The sequence below is a fragment of the Asterias amurensis genome, chromosome 6, assembly GCF_032118995.1.
Source record: "Asterias amurensis chromosome 6, ASM3211899v1".
Lineage (NCBI taxonomy): Eukaryota > Metazoa > Echinodermata > Asteroidea > Forcipulatida > Asteriidae > Asterias > Asterias amurensis.
In genome coordinates this window covers 12,409,316-12,426,063 of record NC_092653.1, presented here as the reverse complement: position 1 = coordinate 12,426,063, position 16,748 = coordinate 12,409,316, and the positions used below count along the sequence as shown (strand labels likewise).

The window sequence follows — 16,748 nt, the reverse complement described above, 5'->3', positions numbered from 1 at the left end:
AGTTCACAGATTTACAAACAACTTACAGGGTTTACAGAAGGCAATGGTGAAAGACTTCTCTTGAAATATTATTCCATGAAATGCTTTACTTTTTAAGAAAACAGCCAAACAATATAAATTCTCGTTAACGAGAATTACGGATTTATTTGAAACACATGTCATGACACGGCGAAACGCGCGGAAACAAGGGTGGGTTTTTCCGTTGTTATCTCCCGACTCCGATGACCGATTGAGCCTAAATTTTCACAGGTTTGTTATTTTATATAGAAGTTGTGGTACACAAAGTGTGGGCCTTGGACAACACTGTTTACCGAAAGGGTCCAATGGCTTTAAAGTGTAGATTTAATTTGCATCCGAATGGATACAATGTCCTTATATGAACCCGATGACAGGTTGACATAGAACAACATACATCAAAAACAGTAGAATCATACAGGCGTCATTGTCAGAATCTGGAAACTGTATTCATATTTTTGTTTATGCTAACGCAACAACAGAACACGACACCTTGGCGATTCAAACTGTCTCCTAAATGTATTTTAAAGGATTAGTGATCTGACTAAAATAGTCGCAGTGCTCTTTTGGGGGGCTGTTTAGTTTTTAGTTGCTAGGGAACCCTGTTCTTTAGGTGGTTAATTTCATAGTGGGGTTTCAATGTATAAGAGGATTCCCATAACACCCTGTGAATTTTTATAGTGAATTTTAGGTGTCCACCCGATAGTCCGAAGGTCCGTTAGTCCGAAGCTTCAATAGTCCAAAGGTTCGATAGTCCGAACGCACAAACTTCCTATAACGGGGGTTCATTTGTCCGAAAATGAAACAGGGTTCGTTAATCCGAACATTTGATGCGATAGTCTGAAGGTTCATTAGTCCGAAGGTTCATTGATCAGAGAGAAATATTTCATAGAATTGGTTCTAGCTTTCAGGCTAAAATTAAAGGCATTGGACACTATTGGTAATTACTCAAACAAATTATTATCATGAAACCCTACTTGGTTATGAGTATTAGGGAGAGGTTGATAGTATAAAACATTGTGAGAAACAGCTCCCTCTGAAGTGAAGTAGTTTTCAAGAAAGAAGTAATTTTCCACGAATTTGATTTCGAGACCTCAGATTTAGAATTTTAGGTCGTGAAATCAAGCACACAACTTCTTGTGACAATGGTGTTTTTTTCTTTCATTATTATCTCGCAACTTCGACGACCAATTGAGCTCAAATTTTCAGAGGTTTGTTATTTTATGCATATGTTGAGATACACCAAGTGGGTCTTTGACAATTACCAATAGTGTGCAGTGTCTTTAAACCATATTGTTTGTATCCTTCTTGTTAATTTCGAGATAAGAGCCACCTGTATTTTTTTTTAAATTCAAATTTAACAGATAAAGGAATCTGGCCTTTCATATATTTCAAAATTCCTCTACGCAACTGCAAAATTCACCTATAATTGCATTTACATTAGTTATCTCTGAAGCAAATGCTTCTTATAAAGCTTGCCACGCAGGCACTAAGAACACTAATCAGCTTTAACCTTAAGGTAAGTTCTGAACGATTATTTTTTAACGATACCGGATGCCGATTGACAACCCGTTCCAACGCCCACTAATGCTCGAGGCTTAACTGGCGGGCTTCATACACGCTGTCATTCAATGTTAATACATACATGCATAAAACAGGAGTTAATTTTGTGGTTTTCAATAGTTGATTGATGACTTAATAACGAAAGGCAAGAACCCGATCTGTTTTTTACTCATCACAAACGTCAACGAACCAAGAAACTCATTCCACATAAGCAATTTCCACAAACAAAAAGTGCACAATTATAATGTTGGCCGTGGAAGGGTTTTTGCCTTTGAAACTGTCACTGTGATGTTTCACGACCGATTTGAACCCTTTCATGCGGTTTGGTAATCTTAATAATCTTAAAAAAAAAATGTACCGTACTAGTTCTTGATTGAATGTTGCATGAATAGGATAATGTATAGGCGCACGTCATAAATTTGACTTTGGGGAAAGCGACCGCAAACCTACTCTCATTTGGCGGGGGATGTTCAAGCAAGCATTGATTGCATTACGTACCGAATGCCACGACATTCAGATCAAGTACTTACGATTATGGATCAGTTTGCGAATTGGATGAACAAGTGGTAGAAAAAAATGCCTACAACTGAAGTCACAGCCGTGCATCAAAAACACAGTATGTGGTATCTCCTTCATCAACACAAGTACACGTACGCGCGTGCATATCACTATAAGCAAAAAGCAACAACTTGCTATGTAAAACCAAAATCCTCCACATTTGGACATCCCAAAACCTAGTCATCGATAACAAGGTATTGAGATGTTTGACGTACAAATTAGCTTCCTATTAGGTCTATAACTCGTTGCAATTTGTAACATCAATGTCTGTTTGGGTAAAGTTAAAGACACTGGACACGTTTGGTAATTGCCAAACACCAGTATTCTCACTTGGTGTATCCCGACATAATGCATAACATACAAACATGTGGAATTGACAAAAAACTTGTTGCTATCTGTGTGCTTTCAATTGCATAAAAAATGCTTTCAGCTGAAGTCTTTTTTTTTTTTTTTTTTTTTTTACTTTAGAGGCAGCTGTTTCTCACACTATTTTATAATACTAACAGCTCTCCATTGCTCATTACCAAGTAAGTTCTAATGTTAACAATTATTGATAAATACCTCAGATAGTTTCGCTTTTCCTATTGGTGGAGAGCGCGTCACGTGGGTGTGTATAAGCCTTTGTTTATGACCAGTAAACAGTGTTGAAACATGGGCGTGACACGCGAGATTGCTCCTGTGCTTATAAGACAGTTTCTTCATTCTTATTGGTCGAGAGCAACGGCCGGGACAGTTGTGCCACATCACGCGATACGCGCAACGCGCACAGAATTCCCTTATATAAGGAGTTATTTACCCGATCGGGCCGAGGGCCTTACCATAGCTGGAGGGGTATTGTGTTGAAAGTAATTATGAACAATTATAATTTTCGCATTTATTTTACTTTTACCAAAAAGTGTTGATGTTTTTTGACCGAAAAGGTATTTATGAATGGGAATCAAGTGTGTTGAATCGGTTTTCAACTAGTGGTTTAAACCCGCCGAGGCCTGGTTCACTATAATTTACCTCGACTTCGTCTCGGTAAAATTATCAAGAACCAGGCCTCGTTGGGTTTAAACCACTGGTTGAAAACCTCTTCACCACACATTGATTCCCTTATTTTGAGTAATTGTCAACAGTGTTTAACCCTGATGAAGCACTCATCCCCGTTTATCAAGTTGCGGGTACCCGAGGCTGATTTTAGACCTTGTGCAGCTTGACTCAGGACAGTTCAGTCCACTTGGATAAATTCACTTTGTCATCATGCCTTTATACCGACAGTAACGTAATTAAAAACTTCTTGCTATTTACAATACGGTTACGATGACCTTCACTGGTTAATGGTTTTTCCGTATAGTACGGACACCTTGTGAAGTGTTTCACAGGTGAAAGCTTGTTCCATTACTAGCAGACAGTCAGTGATGAGACGCAGTATGTACGTCATGTTACACTGACTTCAGATCTAGCATGCTATAGACGGGCCAGTTGGTTAGAACCCAAATTCGCAAATTCGCAAGACATGCCACATTCGCAAAACTTTGGGAATTACAATTTTGTTGGTCCAAAAGTGACGTCATAATTTAACCAAAAAAATTCATAATTCACGGGCTAAGTTTCAAGTAGGCGTTTGCGACTGGCTTGTGTTTTTTTTTTTTTTTTTCTTTTTTTTCTTCAATAACTGACTTTAATAGTAGTTTTAAATAAAGATGGACCAGTACTCAGATGTTGTAATTTACATTGCTACCAAAATAATTATAATATTTCTCGTACACCTGAATCTTTCCCACGCAAAACAGTCTTTATTGTGATTTCGTAAGGTCATGAACCTCAACCAATCCAGGAAAAAATTGAACAATCTCGTTAATAATGCAAAGTGCAGTTTGCCGCCGCGTGTGCATATCTCACGTCTCATGTTCTTACACACGCCGCCATATAAATCCAACTCAAAGGAAGAAAATTGAGACACTCGCACCGCCAAGACACTAATGGTGCACCATGGTGTTGGTGCATGTTCACTCCTTTCTATGCCAGGTAGAATATGACACGGCAACGTGTCAGAAAATGACCATAAAGTGTCACACCAGAAAAAGAGCGAGTGGTCACTTTTCTAAAGGCTAGCTTCGGGAGATGAATTCAAGATTTGATTTATCGATCGAGTGTAAAGTCTTATTTTACAGCGCGATTGCTCTGTAAATTGCGCATTTGAATTCCGCCTTGCTCCCTTGACATTAAACTGATACCGGTAGCCATGTTGGTTTTGACACCCCAGTCCGTCATTGTGTGAGTTTATTGGGTTATTTTGGTCAGAGCTGCAAGCTTAATAATATACAACGAAGAGCTTTGTCGGGAACACGGACGTAAAACTGTTATAGCTTAGGGTGTCGTAACCAGATATTTTCATTTGGGAGGCAAACGAAATTTTTAAATATTGATTGAATCATTCATTTAGTGCATTATTTTGATCTCAGCTCCCGGGGAATGAGAAAGGGCTGAGTGGGGTTAAAATGACACAGAACTCGAACAAATTAGGTCCCCGTTTTAACCCCAGTTCTCTAACAGTATGACCAGAAATGGGTCAAGCCTTGAACCCCAAATCCGGGTCAATTCTGAATCGAGACTGTTGAGAGTAAAGTGAGTAGAATCTCTGAAAGGAGTTAAAACATTTTGTTTTCCCCACTGGTAAGATATCTTTAACATCTAACTCCTCGAAAAAAAGATTGCAGTTTTAGAAAGTTTCAAAGGCATTATGAACCTGTCACTGACATCCACTATGCCGTCCCTTCACTATGTCTTGGCCATAAGACGATTAAACAAGTACAATACGCGGTACACATAAAGCAGTCAAAAAAGTATAAGGGTGAAATGCTCGGGTAAAATATATTCGGACAAGCAGTATATACATGAGAAACAAAAACCAAAGTGAAAACAAATATTGTGTTCAACTTCGTTAGAATTGATGATCGACATATTAAGTGGCAAATCCTTTAGAGTGTCGAGTTAATTCATTCGTCGGGAGCCAGCTATGTATTGTCTAAGTGTCCGAATCAGGAGAGCTTATCTCTTACTCGTTTAATTTGACGCGAGGTGTTTGAGAGACTCTTGTTTGGAGAGATTAAAGAGAGATGCTGCGCTCGATGAAGCGGAATAACTCGCCCTGTGTTTCAACCACGTATACAGAGAGAGAGGGGCGAACGGTGATGAGGCGTTAGCGTTGACGGCTAGCATTGTGGGCCAAACATTGAACCCTGCGGCACCTGTCAGTGAGAGAAAAAGACCCCGGCGTCCACGTTTCTATTCGGGTGGTGACGGCTCACCAAAATGAAAATGCTGCGAGAGTTTGGAGGAGCTCTCTATGAAAATAATAACCACGGCATGACTCAAAGAGGGGGCTACAAAGGGATGTTATTATTTTCGCACGTCACAAAATGGCGTGCCCTTTTTCAAAGAAGAGTGCTTCCCGTGTTTGTTTTAAAGAAGTCTGGGCTCGCAGCGTTCGTGTGTGCAGGTTTTATTATTAGAAGAAAATGGGTATTTTCACGGTGTTCAGATTAGTCTACTTTTATGATGTGGGTTTGTTTGCTTACGGAAGTTTGATCGGTCGGTCGTCACGTGCATTCACTACGTAAGGGCTAACTGGGTTTTACATTGTACTGGGAATTTTAAAGCAATGGATAAATAAGAAGTAATTTCTGAATAATTTTCTAAACCAATGTTGAGCTTAAAATACCAAGGGTAGTTAACACTTCATTCAGCCCAGATACAATTTCCGAATCGGCGATTAGGAAATTGTAACGTGAAATCCCTCTGCAGGGATAGTCTGTAGACATCGAGGAAATAGGCAAAAAGATAACCCCTTAAAATGTAAGTAAAACAGCAAAATTTGAAATGAAATAACAACTGACCACTCTCATCTGAAGAACAGGGCAAGTTTCAAAACTTGTCCAGCTGCTGTTTGTATACAATTTTTGTGTAAATTGAGTCTAAAATATTGATCAAGTTCTCGTACTGAGAAAGGTGTAGAATATTGCCAGCCAGCAATGCCCTTGAATACACTTTGTGGTTTTTTTGTAAACCAGGTGGCAATGTTCCACTACAGCTAAATATTATTCAATAATCACAGAAAGGCGCGCCTACAACAACAACGTTCTGAATAAAGTATCGGCTTCCTTGGATTTACCTATCATGAAAGAAACATGAAATGATCCGGCCAGGTAATCCGGAAGAGGACTGCCATGGAACTTGAAACTTTAGATCTGGAACTTTGCATCACGTTTGAAATATAATCTTCCCTGTGTTTTTACGACACCCCTGTAATTTAGGCTAAAAAGTTAAAAACGCAAATAACACCAAATAAAAGCAACTTTCAAGTTTCTTTTAATAGTGGCACACTGGGGCTACGCTTCGAAAACTTGTTGACAGATACAATCGGACGACAGAAATCAGTGCTCGATCTATTTAGCACACTCTTTGTCAATATACGGCTTGAATTATTTCTAAGTGAATACATCTTACCGGGCAGCACGTTCTTAAAGGAGGTTATCTCGATTTGACATCTTGAACTGGTAAATCCTGTTTGCCCAAAATCAAACGGTCACAACGACCGTAAGTGCTTTCCACTTAGGAGTCAGGAAATCGGGTAGGAGTCGAGTATATTTCTATCGTGGGGTAGTCCTTGACACGAGAGACTGACTGCAAGACTATACCAACAGATGACTTACTGGGCTAAAATTGTTTGCATCACGCTAAGATTGGATAGAACTTGGCCACTCAAGCCTACTTCTTCTCTTGTAGATTTGTAAAGCCTTCGGGTAGTAGCTTGTGCACTGCTTGTGACGTCTAAATCGAGGTCCCACCATTCACTGATGCAGCGTCGCCTTGTGCTGTCTCTAAACCTATACACATCATGTATCATGAATGTGTAATTCGGCAAATTGGATTAGAAGAAGCTAGTGGAAGAGGCTTGACTCAACAGGCAAAGTCACTTTAATCTACTTTTTATAAACGTCATAATTTATAACCCCAAGGGTTTTTATACCCTTTTTAAATTTTGTGGCCATGACATGATTCCTATACTCACTGTAAATGAAAGTGTATGTAATATAATTTACCTGGCATACGTTTAAGCTTCATTAGTCGTTAGGTTTGGAGTAAAAAAGTGAAAATCACAGTGAGCAATGTTTCCAGGGGAGTCGCGTAAATCCGTTGTACATGCTAAACAAGCTGTATCCTAAGACGGAAATACATTTTTTATTTGTTTGTTTGCTCATTTCTTAAAACCTGGTGCTGTATTACAGCACTTCGCCAAATTTAAAGGGAAGCTTTCTATACCAGCATTATCTGTACACCAAAATACACACAAACTTCCGCATATTATGCCATGGGCAATGCACAAAATAAAAATAACGTGCAAATTGTTTGGCCAACAAACTCAAATTAGTGTCGGGATCCCAACAATATTTAAATTACAAAAAATTTAATCAACTATATCATTTGGCAAGATTTCAGTACAGCATATTACATGAAAGCTTACAATTTCCTTGAGTGTACATAAATATTACGAGCGTCAAAAATGCCCTTAGGACCTAGCATCTTTAACCAATGTATCAAATACATTTCGGATTGACTGTGTTCTTTTCAGCAATACTCTATAGTTTCATTCCATTTTCTTCATACAATTTCGTTTTACCTGCCACACTAAAAACAACAAATTCTTACCATGTCAATATAGCTACCAATTCACAAGAGAATTTTACACCCGTACCAATATGACATCAGATAAGTTATAGGTCTATTACAATTAGATTTATTATCAACTAACAACGTACCACCCTCTAAAAAAAACTCGCCATTAACTTTGGTTTGTGAAAGACTTTCCTATTAATTGAATGGCCAATGAAACTGTTCTACTTTTATTGATATGGCCTCCTAATAAATTACGTAAAGCAAGGCCTATGCCTATAACAACACATGGAGTGACATGTGGCGCTGTAATAAGGCCATCAGGCGTTGCATAAACTAAAACTAAACTAGAACACAATATGAGTACACAATAACGACATCATCTGCTCGACAATCAATCGTACCACAGCACGCATGATTAAAACTCCATGTAGTTTCATTATATGAAGCTCTTTCTCAGCTCGTGTTTGGCGAGACAGCAATCCTTTGCGTGGAGTGTAATAATGCTTCGTTTCTAACATACAGCCGGTGGCAATTCATCACGTCTATACCTAATGCCTAACCAATCAAATCAATCAATCTAGAAAATCGTAAAGTAACTCTTTATATCAAAAGGCAAAAAGCTGACTGCAGAGACAATCTACAAAATGCCTCATTTAATATCACTGTCTGTGTGTCATTAAGACTGTGTGTCATTCGAAGCCCTCTTCTTTGCAAGATCAGCAATCCAAGAAATACCGGTGTCGCATGCAATTGTGTCCTTTATGCAATACTATCCAGAGAACATTATTGCATATATGCAATAATGTTCCCCGGACGGTTTTGCATATGCAATCGTGTCCGTCCGGACGCTGCTGCATAATGCAATTGTGTCCGCCCGGACACACTTGCATTTGCAGTTGTGTCCGCCCCCGTGCAAAACCGTCCTTGCAGTAAATTATATGCTGCATATACGTAGGCTCAGACATGCACGCTCGTATACGCGCAGTCATATACATATCCACCCATGGGATTTTGCATAGCCCCGGACACGAATGCATATGCAAAAGTGTCCGGGCGGACAGTATTACATGGCGGACACAATTGCATCTGACACCGGCGCATAATCATTAAGTTATGACGAATTGTTTTTCTCTTGATTGGGAAGCGACTGCGTGTTTTTCCCCATAAAAGTTGGTTTATATAGTCGGACGCGCGATGGTCCCGCGACTGAAACTTGCGACAGCTAAAAAAACAAAACAAAAATATTATCCTGAGGTCCTGAGGACATTTTACAGAGCTGCTTAATAATAGTAACAATTTAAATTTACATAATAACAATAATAAATTTGTAAAACGCCTTGTGCAAAAAAGAACAATAAAGTATACAATGGGTGAAAGACATAATAAGCAGCTTTACAAATAAGCAGCTTCAAACATGAGTTATAAGCACAACAAGTAGTTATAACGAGCACAAAATATGCTTAACAGAATAAGGTTACCATATCATATCACGTGTTCAATCTGTGACTGGTGTCTTGCTTACGTTTGCAAAGTAGGTTTTTAAGCAATAACTTCCCTTAAAAGCAGTTCAGTGAAATTGGGAAAATGGTCTAGAGGTGCTTCAGCATAAAACTGGCTAAGCACAATAAAATTATGCTCACCGGAATAAAGAAACTAGACATTCCTTTCCACATGTGCGATTTGTGACTGTATCCTGCTCATTTATGATAAGAAGAAGTTTGTTAAAGCATTATTTGCTGTTCATAATTGAAGTTGGCCCTTTTTGTAAGTGTGACGTGATTCTAATGTTTTAAGCCACACCTACTTCACACACTCTGTCTCCACTGATTACCGAAATCCCATAGGAGTTTCATTGCGCTTGTGTTTCTTTCTGATGACTTATGCAAGAAAATAATTGGACGTGGCTTTTATAACGATCGTCTAGACTTGCGTTCTTCACAAGAGTCACATGCTCATGTCATACGAAATGCGTTTGGACGATGAAAATATTTATGTGATTTGGGGGTAACTATAGTGAAATCGTATGCCATCTTTTGAGCCGGACTCAGCTGGCCAGATGACTACTTGTGCATGCAGCAAACGCGTGACTGTGACGCATTGCCTTATGGGTCCAGATTCATAGCTCTGGTGACTGCACATATCTCTGTGCTTAGCTCTAATCCAATTCGGGTCAGAACTGATCCGGATCCGGATCACCTTCGGCCTTATCCATAAATGGGTCAGTATGACCCGGTGACGCATTGCCTTATGGGTCAAAATTCAAGGCTCTGGTAACTGCAGATATCCGTGATTAACTCTAATCCCTTTTAGGTCAGAATTGCCCGGATCCGGATCACCTTCGGCCTGATCCATTTATGGGTCAGTATGACCCGGAATGTAGGTTTCATAATTACTCATCAATGGGGCAAAATGACGCCGAATCCAAGTTAAAATCCGAAGCCGGACCTTTCCGGGTCCGCCTATCCTGGAAATGGATCAGGCCCCTAGTATCCGGACTCTGGATCACTTTTGACGCTAAGTGTTTTTTTATACAATTGTAAGCGTAGAATTCCATGGTAAGCCGAGTCGTGAAATCGGGTCTTTCGGGAACTCTGAATGAGTTCGGTGAGTAACTACACTTTGAAAGTTTTGGATCTAGCGTTTTGTTTGTTAAATCTAGCATTTTACATTTTTGATCCGAGCAAAAAGAATTAATTCAACAATTTAAGAGGTTTTTTTTTCACAATTTCTCAAAAATATCCCTTGGAATTGTTGAATCAGCTTTTTAAACGTTAAACTGACAGTCACTTACATTGTTGACTGAATCCTTTAAAATAAGGGAATCAATGTGTGGTGAAGAGGTTTTCAACTAGTGGTTTAGACCCAACCGAGGCCTGGTTCTTGATAATTTTACCGAGACGAAGTCGAGGTAATTATCAAAAACCAGGCCTTGGCCGGGTTTAAACCACTAGTTGAAAACCGATTCAACACACTTTGATTCCCATTAATAAATACCTTTTCGGTCAAAAAAAGTCAAAACTTTTTGGCCAAAAAATCAAATAAATGCAAAAATTATAATTCTTCAATGATTTCTTTCAACACAAGACCCTTCCAGCTATGAAATGGTAAGGCCCTCGGGTAAATGACTCCTTATAAGGGAATGCTGTGCGCGTCGCGAGTATCGCATGATGTGGCACAACTGTTTCAGCCGTTGCTCTTGAACCAATAGGAATGAAGAAACTGTCTTCTAAGCACAGGTGCAAGCTCGCGTGTCACGCCCATGTTTAAACACTTTTTATTGGTCATTAACAAGGGTTTATACACACCAACGTGACGCGCTCTCCACCAATAGGAATAGCGAAACTGTTTGAGGTATTAATGAATGCTGGATTTAGCACATAAAATGCTGGATTCAACACTTTCGAAGTGTAGTCACTCACCGAACTAAGTGTTGGATTCAACTCTTTAGTTTTTAGAGTGTAAGCGGCATCCATTGCTAGCCGCCGAAGACGCAGCAGCTGGCTGTAGCACTTAGTTTTCAAAACAATACGGCTACCCCTTGATGAATACAGATACTGTTCACTGAGATAATTAATTACCTCGTAGCCCAATGTCAATATCAAATAGTTTATAGATCACATAAATAATACTTGAGTTTCAATGTCATACATGGACATCACAAAGGCATTAAGAGAAATGCCATGGTTAAAAAAGCATGGGAAAATGATCAGTGAAATATCGGTGCTTGGTAAACAGAGTAAGTAATGTGACACAATTTTATAATGTATTATGACATGTTGTTCATATTCATCAATCTTATAAATTATACTCAAAGATTAAAGGCAGTGGACACTATTGGTAATTGTCAAAGACTAGTCTTCACAGTTGGTGTATCTCAACATATGCATAAAATAACAAACCTGTGAAAATTTGAGCTCAATCGGTTATCGACTTTGCGAGATAATAATGAAAGAAAAAAACCTTGTGTCACGAAGTTGTGTGCTTTCTGATGCTTGATTTCGAGACCTCAGATACTAAACTTCAGGTCTCGAAATCAAATTCGTGGAAAAGTACTTCTTTCTCGATAACTACGTCACTTCAGAGGGAGCTGTTTCTCACAATGTTTTATACCATCAACCTCTCCCCATTACTCGTAATCAAGTAAGGTTTTATGATGATAATTATTTTGAGTAATTACCAATAGTGTCCACTGCCTTTAAAGCATTTTCTCGTGATGATATTCCACATATTTGTCATTATTTCCGTCGACGATAGTTAATCATGCCAGCTATCCGATTTAATAATAACATTTTGAAAAACCATTAATATCGTACGCCAAATCTCTTTACAATATGATTATGCTTTCATATTACATGGAATGTAACGAGCCATAATACTATTGTTAATTGCGTTAGGTAGTGTTGTTAAACGCGAGACGTGCCCGCCTTTATCACACGCTAACCCAATGAGCATCACTAAGAATCGTTATGTCAGCAAATTATTAGGATACCTCGCTCTCAAAGGCTAATCATGTCTCTGTCTGGCTAAATAAACCTGGCTATTGAAGGCAAAGTTTACCTTTTTTTTTTTTTTGAACCGTCCGATTGTTTTATTCCGCTGCAAGAACGTAAATGTACACAATACAAAATTAAATCTGGAAAATTCGTTTCAAAAGGTGGATGCAATAGTAAGTGCCGAAAATCCGTAGCGAATACATCCATGAAGGAATATGAACTCTTAGTAGGAATACCCAGCAGATGGAATTTTGGGGAGCATAAAAAGTAGTATCTTTTCACACAACCACATTGTACTTAAAGGCAGTGGACACTATTGGTAATTACTCAAAATAATTATTAGCATAAAACTTTACTTGGTAATGAGTAATGGGGAGAGGTTGTTGGTATAAAACATTGTGAGAAACGGCTCCCTCTGAAGTGGAGTATAGTGTTCGAGAAAGAAGTAATTTTCCACGAATTTTATTTCGAGACATCAGATTTAGAACTTGAGGTCTCGAAATCAACCATCTGAACGCACACAACTTCGTGTGACAAGGGTGTTTTTCTTTCGTTATTATATCGCAACTTCGACTTCAAATTTTCACAGGTTTGTTCGTCTATGCATATATTGAGATACATCAACTGTGAAGGCTGGTCTTTGACAATTACCAATAGTGTCCACTGCCTTTAATTGTAAGAGTGATTACCAATTTATACGTTCACTTTAAAGGCACCTGCCAAAGACCAGTTTTCTCACTCGGTGTACCCCCCCCCCCCCCCCCAAAGTTACAAATCTGTATAAATTTGGACTCGATTGAAGTCTTTTAATATTTAAGTGAGAAACATCCCTTTTTTTCAAAAACTACGTTACTTCAGAGGGAGCCTTTTTTTCACAATGTTTTATTATCCACTGCTCATATCAAATACGTTTTTATGCTAACAATTATTTGAGTAATTACCAATAGTATCCAGTGCCTTTAACGGTGAGTCGGTGTAGTTTTCATAATCAATGGACAGGATTACTTATGGAAGGTTCGGGTGATAATCGGAAAGCTAAAGTCGGTATCGACTTCGGGCATCCAAGCGCAATATTCTTCACCTTAACAGTGTATGTTTCGCATAATGAAACTACATTAAAGACTGGTCACTGTAAATTGTCACCATAGACCAGTTTGTTAATTTGGATTCATAATACAACATAGATGTGACAATTTGGGCTCAATCGGTCATCGAGGTTGCAATAAATGAAAAATAAAACCCTAGTTGCACAGATATGCGTGCTTTCAATTTTGTTGGTGAAAAAAAAACATGCTAAAAACTACATGACTTCAAAGGGTAACGTTTCTAACATCCAATCATCTATAATTTCCAGCATTCACACCATCCATCCAACCTGTGAAAATATCATTAAATTCAGTCATCACATTTGAGGGTTAAAACAGCGAACGACGGTTTAATATTCACTGTGAGAGGTTTTGTTGCATGCCATTATCAAGCTTATTTCACATGGGTGCTTATTTATCAATTTTAGTATTTCAAGGGAAGTGTTGGATTTATTTCGATCGCCACAATCGAAATGCTGAAGAATAGTAATTTGTTGGGTCTTTACTGCCAAGTAAAAAATTATTTACAATATTTGAAGACGAAAATATTTCTTTCAGGAATGATGATGGTATACAAAAATAGTTTAATGGCCTGCCGTTTCGGTCTAGGCAGAGTCTTCCTCGAAGGCTAAAATGAACAAACATATATACAGAGAGTGAGCTTTCAGGTAGAATGAAACTAATTTATCTCGATAAATTACAATTTATACGTTAATTTTGTCTTTAAGACACTGAGATGCAGTTTTCTTAAAGTAGTTTTAATTTAATTGTAGCGTTTTCAAGAAAGCTGCGGCAATGACATCATTTTGGGGATACCTTCGGGCTTTGGGCCGGAAATCCGCGACCCGACTAGACGCGATAACGAACGAATTGGAACTGCCGATGACCATCGGGCCATTGGCGGGTTTTGGTACAATGAGCCGGAGGTAGTGTTTATTAATTCGGTACTCACTATGGATTTGGTCAGATCATAGACAAATTTGTGGAGTTTGGTTTGTAATATAGTTGTTTTTACACGAATACAAATTAATCTAAATATTCTGCTATGGTGAGATAAAGCATGAATGGGATTTGGTACTGTCAGGGTGATCGTGTTTTTGTTATGTATTTTTTTCTTCTCCGTTTTCTGGAGGTTTTGTTGAAATTAATACCCGACTGACATTTTGTCACTGATTACCAGACCTACCAACAGCTCTATCTCATTTGAGTAAGCAAGATACTGTTTTATTTCATATTGGGTAAAGTTGCAATCGGATACAGATACCTAACAGTGAGAATGAGAAAATGACGAACATACTTTACAACATTGAACATCCAGCAAAAGACAATGCAAAGTGGTTTAGGCCTACACTCACATAATCGGTCCTTTACAACCATTACAACCTCGATGATAATATGCTCAAAAATCTAACACTGGACGTTTTGCATATCCGCCTGCCAATATTATGCACCGATTACTACCAAAAGCTATATCTCATTTACGTGAAGAAAAAAAAACAGAACAATGACGGACAGACTTAACGGCAAAAGAAAAAGTGGTTTACTACTCACACAACAACGTAGGCGATGACGCAAATCTGTACCACCCTGTTGATAAGACCGACCTTCTTACTCTTTATCTGCACCATCTTGGGCGTGTCGTAGTCGAAAAACTGATCCGACATCATCCCCACGAAAGCACCCACCCTAGACCCAAAATTCCCCAATCCTTTACCCATCTTTGCTTTGTAGCACGTCCACCCGCTGTGAGTTCACCAAAAACGCCTGTTGAAGGTAGACTAAGTCTACGACGAAACGTCCTCCCGTACCGGCTCCTCAGCACACGTTAAAATAACTTCACTGCACTGAGATTTTCCACCGTTTCAATGGGATTGAGAAAACGGCTAGTCTTTTAAGCAGACGTTATTTACGCCTTTGACGAAAGCGAGATACATTTCAATTATGGTTTTATCAAACGCAGAGTTGATTTTACCATACGTTCACTTCTCTTTTTACGTACGATCCAACACTGCACAGATAAATTTCGCGCCTCTTATGGTATTAATCATCAGTACACAGATGCTATCAGTTTCGTAAGTCGCCCACATCCAAAGTTGATTCCAGTTTCGTAAAACAACCCACACATTTCTCAGATAACATCAGCATCAAATTTGTCGGCGATTTACCTTTTCAAAGAATTCTGCACTCAGAATGTATTTTCATGTTGTCGCATTAATTGATCACTTTTATGTCCCACTGGAATTTTTAACATTCTCAGAGTGTCCTTTGTTGGTGCCTAATCGTATTCATAGTCATGAATGTGTTGTAGAGACAGCTAAACATTCCCGGTAACTCGCCACCAGTTCCCGCAGTCACGCTAAAGGGTTCAAGTCATTGTTCGTAGACGACACAGTTAAAGTTTGAAATCACCAACTTCCTGACGTAAGAAACAGTGAACAAAGAACTTTCCAACTCCAAATCCCTTCAGAATATCGATAGTTGTTAGAACTGATGGTTCGTTCCATTCAGGGAACCCCTCACTGTTAAAACAACAGCGTGCTTGTTGTGGCGTGTTGGTCAATTGTCTTAGCTGGGCATTTGCAGCGCACCCAGAATGCAACCATCCTAAAAAACAGTGTACGTTGTCGTAGGCCTAATAAACCCGCACGTTTGTCAGCGCGCCAAAGCAATGACTTCGTCGGCATCAGAGCTGCGAATGCGACGGGGCAAAACCTCGTCTATCCAAGGGGAGCGTCGCAATGAAGCGTGGTTAACCAAACCACGCAACTCGGACTATTAATGTTATTCCACACTCGAGGTAATATTGCACAATATCACAATAATTAATGAAAATAATATTCACCATCATATTGTGGGGTGAGTATTAAAAGATGAAAGCTTATTTCAGGAAAGTCGTACTATTTTAATCATTGCCTTTTAGGTAAATTTGCGCGGGAGAATTTGAATTTGAATTAACTATCACAAAAAAACATCTTCAGATATTGCGTTATATCTTATTTTGCTGTTATGTGAAACTTGCTTGTTGTTGCTCAGTTCAAATTGCATTTCCGAGATTGGAATCTTTGAGAAATGTTACAATTCATGTTCTGAACAGATTTTGACCGGATTGAGATAACTCCCGGGGCTGTAAGCCAAACTGCTCGAATTAACCCTTAAGTGTAAGTAAAAATCTTTTAAAAAAAATCAACTGAAAATTATAACATAATTTTAGTGCAAAAGTTTCCCACCAATTATAACAAAATCAAGAAGATACCAACTGAACAATACAAATACAATATTTCTACAAAGAAATTAAAAAACACATACAACAAGAAAATCATATTAGATTGAGGGCGCTACACCTGTTTATAGGTAATAACAAAAATGAAGGCGT

At 38.7% G+C, this 16,748-nt stretch overlaps 1 protein-coding gene across 1 annotated transcript in view; it reads right to left on the bottom strand.

Moving 5' to 3' along the window:
* The window catches only part of LOC139938495 (P2X purinoceptor 4-like), a 101,846-nt gene extending 86,794 nt beyond the window's left edge, over nucleotides 1-15,052 (bottom strand). The window contains exon 1 of the mRNA XM_071934056.1: nucleotides 14,927-15,052. Within this exon, the coding sequence (XP_071790157.1) occupies nucleotides 14,927-15,042 (116 nt within the window). The 5' untranslated portion in view covers nucleotides 15,043-15,052. The remainder of the gene's footprint in view (nucleotides 1-14,926) is intronic.
* Nucleotides 15,053-16,748: the final 1,696 nt, after the last annotated feature.